The 6314-nt window shown below is 31.9% G+C and overlaps 1 protein-coding gene across 4 annotated transcripts; it reads left to right on the forward strand.

The window, feature by feature from the left end:
• Window positions 1-2713: 2713 nt before the first annotated feature.
• On the forward strand, window positions 2714-6062 carry LOC137836940 (uncharacterized). Of its 4 annotated transcripts, none has more exons than XM_068645744.1 (3): window positions 2756-2895; window positions 4039-4142; window positions 4750-6062. In XM_068645744.1, the coding sequence occupies exon 3, from the start codon at window positions 4846-4848 to the stop codon at window positions 5641-5643; it is 798 nt and encodes a 265-aa protein (XP_068501845.1). In that variant the 5' UTR covers window positions 2756-2895; window positions 4039-4142; window positions 4750-4845; the 3' UTR covers window positions 5644-6062. The 4 variants fall into 4 exon arrangements, with proteins under 4 accessions (XP_068501844.1, XP_068501845.1, XP_068501846.1 ...); XM_068645745.1 differs by having other exon boundaries at window positions 4845-6062; XM_068645743.1 differs by lacking the exon at window positions 4039-4142 and having other exon boundaries at window positions 2714-2895; window positions 4845-6062.
• Window positions 6063-6314: the final 252 nt, after the last annotated feature.

Here is a 6314-nt window from a genome sequence, read left to right on the forward strand (position 1 = left end):
AAAATTGGGATAAACATTTCTTCTTCACTAAAAAGTGGTGTTTAGATACATAATATTTAATAATTTATTTTTAGTGTAGAAGTACCATTAAAGTTTATTTATAGAAAAACTATTTTTCAAAGATTTTTCATTTTAACTTGTTGGGAAGGTTATTGTATAAGTAATAAGCTTAATGTCATAATTTAAAAGAATTATAAATCGACTTGTGAGTAGAAAACAATTTACTAAGAGTGTATGTCTTTCAGGCTTGACATTAGAGAGTTATTATCTTGGTAGTTACATCAATATTAAATATTATGTTAGATACATAATACTTAATGATGTATTTTTACTATAAAAACATCATTATTAAAGTTTTTTTTTCTAAGGTTTTCCATTTTAATATGTTGGGAGCTCATGTATAAGTTATAACTTAACATCATCATTTAAAAGATTATAAAATGTGTTTTTACTATAAAAGAGTGTTAGTCTTCCAAAGTGGATAAAAGTGGTTTGTCTTGCAAACCGAGTTATGACTCCAAAAGGAAATTGTCAAGTTTGTCAAAGAACATAGAGAATTATAAGTATGTAAGTGAATATGAGAATTGAGTGGGTGTTCTTTGTGAAATTGACCGGTATTTATAGGTCTTTTAAGGGTTGTTGTGTTGAAAAGATATGTAGAATAAATAAAAGACACATTTGATTATGAAATATGTCATTCAATCAATTATTACTATATAAATATCTTATTTATATAGTTGTATTTGATTTGATTGAATTATATTAGATTTAATTGGACTGCACTTGATTCAATTGAATTTTTATATTATTATGTGTATCTTCGTATATCTCGAATACGAATAAGTACATAAGCTCCAAATTTGGAATACATAAAGAGGTGCAAGTGGATTGATTTGATGAATGAATGAGTTTGTAGTTTTAACTCATTAAGGTTTTCTAGAGATAATTGTTGAGGTCGACGTTTGCACGACTCTCGTAAGACCGAGTTTGCTTTGACTCTTTTACTCATTATGATTTGGCTCATAAATACCTGGAAATTACTTTGAGTTAGGGAAAGATAAAGAATCTAGAGGCCGAGCTCGAGCTTTTAAAAGCGAATCTTGAAATTGTCAATGAACATAAAGAGAAATTAAAAGCGGCTAATGAGAAAAGCAACCATCTTCAAGAGGAGCTGAGTAAATGTGTCAAAAGGAGACAAATCTTAAAGCGAAAAAATGCCAAGTTGATCAAAGTGGAGTTGGAAGGATATGTTGAGGGCTTCAAGAAAGCTATGTACCAAGCCTTATGTTTTTTTAGATTAGAAAGACATTGTTAGACGAAAAAATTGTCAATGACTAAATTATGCAACTTCATGTTTTATGTATTGACTGTGATAAGTTTATAAAATGTGGTTTTTTATGACCCTAATTTACACAGTTTTGTATGGCTTTCTTGATACGATGATCGTTTGATCTAAGATACACATTGTTGATTTGATGATCGTTTGATCTTGGATAATGTTCTTTCTTTGATGATCATTTGATATCGGATAAACAATGTTTAGTCTTGTAATAATAATTCCTTCGATGATCATTTGATATCGGATAAACATTGTTGATTTGATGATCATTAGATCTCAAAAAGTATTATTCTCTTGGTCGTAATAATAACTTGACGATTGTTTGATCTCAGATAAACACTGTTAATCCGATGATCATTTGATCTTTGAGTTTGTTATTTGACTATTTAGTCTTATAATAATTATTTTGATAATAGTTTGATCTCAAATATCAATGTACATAAACAAATACTAAAATGAGGTTTTAATTCAAAAATGTGTCTCACTAAAACCTTATTCATAAAAATTCTCCTTAGACATAAAAATCAATATAAGAAAAAGAGTAGATCATTCTTATCAATATTCAGTTGTAATAATCTTTCAAATAAGTCGCATTTCAAGTTCTCTTTAAACTAGAATTTTCCATTCATAAAAGCACCAATCCAACATTTAATAATCGACAATATCTTATAAACCATACTTTAAGTTAGTTTCCATTATTTAAAAGTAATTTGAATTTCAAATAACAAGTAAAAGAATGAAGTAGGCCAATCCTTAGCATTACCTAAACCCTAAACATTTATCTCTCAAAACTTCTTCAAGATTGACACAAACCTTGATTAAACATATTTCTTATTTATTTTCTCTCTATTTTTTATTTTCATATAAAATAAAAGGCTTTAGCTTTTAGAATAAATTTAATTCCACATAACCAATATCATTAATGTCAACTATATAAAATCCATAATCCTAACTTCATTTTAAAATAAAGAGACTAAATTAAATCTTAATAATAATAAAAAGTTAAATAAAAAGACAAAAAGAATAATTTATCTAATTATTTCCATGAAATTCAGGAAAATTTATTTTTATGGAAATTTATGGAAATCAATTGATCATTTCCTTTTTTACTTTCACTTCATGTTCTCCATTTTCCTTTAGAATTTATAATGTAATATTTTAATTTATTATAAATTTACATGTATATGTATTTTTCAAATATTAACCTATGTATTTCCATAAATTTCAGTATAATTTCAATAACAGAAAATCGAATTGAGAAATAAATGTCTACACACCAAAAAAAGCACATAAGAAGATAATCCCATATATATATATATATAGTTTTGAAGATAGAATCTTGAACCATATTGAAGAGATTCACTCATTCATCTCTCACTTTATTAGATATGGTCTTGGTATAGGGTGGGTCCAGGTGACTAAACGACGTCGTTTACCCGGAGTTGGTTTCAATCAAATTGGAGGAACCACCACCATTTTTCTCTCTTTCATGGTGCCACTGTCACTCTTCTCTCCTCCCTTTTGCTTCGCAAATCCTCTAATTTTGCGTCTAATCGGTATTCTCTTCTTTTCCTAATCCATTTTAGTTTCTGCTTATTCTTCTTTTTCTTTTCGTGGAGGCTTAGTTTTTGAATTAGGTTTTTTGTTGAAAAATTATTTGGGATTAAAATTTGCTCTTTTTTTTTCGTGTTGATTTACTGGTTAAAATGTTTTCTCTTTTGTCTGGGTGCTGTTGTTGATGGGTGCTTTGGGTTGTTTTAAGTAGCTGATTTTGATTTTTGAACCCCCATTTGAATTGGGGCTGGCTATGAAATGATTGCACTGAAATGAGGTGAAGTTTGATATGAACTATGCAGAAGTGCAAATATCAAATCTGTCCTTTTTCCCCCTTAAAATTCTGCCTTTTGAATGCTTTCCTGATCTTTGAATAGGGTATATGGTTATTGAAGAAAGAAAGACATAATTTTTTAATATACATGGATAAAAGGGATTGATTATTAGTTTCAATTTTTATATTATTTTTTGTGTGTGTTTCTTTCTACCAAGTTCATAAAATTCAAACACAGGAGATTGGCCTAGTAAGTTTCTTCTCTGCTATCAAGTTATAGTAACTTAAATGGGTTTGGAAATTTGGAGTTAAATTTTTGGCTAGTATGCATTTGTGTAATTGGGTGCCACGATAGATGATTTCATTGGTATCTACATGCCGTGCTTTTCCTTTGCTTGGCCAAAACGAAAAGTTTAATGCTGATCACTAGGTGGTAGTTTTGATGTTAAATGTTAATACACCTGTATGGTTGAGTCCGTGTATATAAGAGTAAGCAGCTAGTTAAACATGTTACTCGTATTTGTTTACTGATTGTTAACTGGATTGAACTATCTTTATTTGTTTTGTATACCACCAACTATAGTACTGTTGTGTGCATGCTTCATGATCATTCCTGTAGATTGTAATAGTGAATACATCCACACGTGCATACAAAACACGTTTGTGTTCTTGATGCCTAGCATTCTGTACAAAACAGTGGTTTGAAAAATTCTTCTTAGGACTGAAGGTAACTTCTTCAAAACAAAACTTATTATATGGCTAGATGCTATGCTGTTTTGAGATTTTGTTTGCTAATGTCTTTTCATCTACGCACCCCAGAATAAATCATGCACTATATGACTCGGATATTCCTTGGTTGTTAATTATGTAGGGTTGGAGGCAGTGGCATATAGCCATTTTTTTTTATCAAACACTGAAAGGCTTGATTTTGATTCTGGTGGAATTTTTAGGCACGTTGCTGTTAGTTTCAAATATGTAGGTCATTGTGGCTGATTCCCCCCGGGATCATACAAAGCTATGCTTCATATTTAGGGAGTAGCAAACATGGATGATAATATTCATTATTTCTTTCATTAGTATGATTAAAGAAATTACTTTCTATGCGTGAGTGTGTGACACTGTGACATTCTTGCTAGTTGGCTGGCTCTCTTACGCCCAATCCCAAAGGATAAAGAGGAAAAAGTTGGATTTTAACTACTGACTGAGGAATGTGGAATATACTTATTAGTTTATATTGTGATTGATTTGCTTTAGAAAGTATATTAAATGCATGTAGTATGAAGTTGTATCATTATGTATTTGTTGAACTTGACTGCTTGCTCTCGAGAACTAGAACAGAAAACACAAATGAAAAACTTATCGGTATAATATAATGATGTTAATACAGTTTCTGATTGGTATGGTTATAGAAATTGTGTCAAATGAAGGCAGTAGATTAACTGGATTGCATATGATAATAGCTATAGCTTTACTTCAAATGAATTTAACTACTGTATATACAAAATTTGTATCGTTGAGTCAAAATATTATTATGCCAAGTTTTTTGGTTTATTCTTGTTACTCATCTGAGTTTGTCCTGCAGGCATGTTACAGATTTATGCTTTTGGGTCATTCATTAATGATAAATTGTCATCTGGATGACACTTCCTGATTGGTTATTTACATATTGTAATTCAGAATGTGGAGCTTTGCATCAAATTGCATTGCTGGAACTGTGGGAGTGAAAAATGATTCTTCAAAGCCTACTCAATCTACTTCAGAATGTTCCGACGACGAGACTTCTATTATAGGCAGAGAGGAAGGATTGGAATGCCCAATATGCTGGGAATCCTTCAATATTGTTGAAAACGTGCCCTATGTTTTATGGTGTGGCCATACTCTTTGTAAAAATTGCATCCTTGGATTGCAATGGGCTGTTGTGAAATTTCCAACGCTGCCTGTTCAACTTCCCCTTTTTATCTCCTGTCCGTGGTGCAACCTTCTATCTTTTCGTTTAGTTTACCGTGGAAACCTTAAATTCCCTCGCAAAAACTACTTTCTTCTCTGGATGGTTGAGAGCATGAACGGTGATAGACTGAAATCACATTCACCTTTCTGTGGTGATAACCAACACCACTCAATTAAAGACAATTTAACCATGGGAAGCCAGGTAAGCCATGGAAACCATCGGAGGGGGCAAGTTCACCATCCAGAGATATCAAATCATAATCAATATCATGGCAATACTGGTAATCTCCTCAATATGGAAAGACTCCATGTTTATATTCGGAAGTCACTGTTATTCTTTGTCCAGGTGACAGCAAAGTTCCCATTGGTCATTATATTTCTTTTAATTCTCTTATATGCAATACCAGCCAGTGCAGCCATTTTGGCTCTGTATGTACTTGTTACAATTCTGTTTGCCCTCCCATCTTTTCTCATTTTGTACTTCTCATATCCTAGTTTGGATTGGCTTGTCAGGGAAATTATCGCTTAAGATTGTGAACTAGTACAGGAGCCAACTTTGGAAACATTAAGTCAACAGCATATATCTTCTACTTTGTAATTAGCCGACATCCCTTTTTCAAGCTGTCATTCATCTTCCCATTAGGGGTCACTCTCAATCTCTGTATACTTGAGTCTTGATTTTAGCTCCAGTTGAAGTTGGCTAGTTGGTGGGTGTAATGTCAGTTTCCGGTTGTCAACCAGGGCTGTGTGATTGGGTAATGACAAATGCTTGTACCTTTTCCTGGTGGCAAGTATTTGTCTGATTATGTCAAGTTTTGTTTTGTATGGATGGACACATGGATGCTACTTCCATTTCAGCTTATGCTATTATGTTTGTTAAGTTGTATATAGTAATCATGTTATTTGTCCGCCCATGTATTGAAATGCAATCTGCACAATTTGAAATTAGTGATATTCTGTCTGTTCTTGGCTGCTACAACTTCTGCTACTCTATTTCAGAAGTGTATATTTAATGTATGTCTTGCTGTATAGAAGGTCTGGCACCTTGTTTAAGAAATGCATGTCTCACATTTTATGCAGACATAATGGAGTTTGACAAAGGTTTTAGGATACATGAATGACAGTGACTTAACCAGAACATGAGCACTTGTCTCTGATCTTTTGATGTAGGCAATATATAAATGGATCTTAGTTTGAAAA

The sequence above is a fragment of the Phaseolus vulgaris genome, chromosome 4 (assembly GCF_000499845.2).
Source record: "Phaseolus vulgaris cultivar G19833 chromosome 4, P. vulgaris v2.0, whole genome shotgun sequence".
Taxonomy (NCBI): Eukaryota; Viridiplantae; Streptophyta; class Magnoliopsida; order Fabales; family Fabaceae; genus Phaseolus; species Phaseolus vulgaris.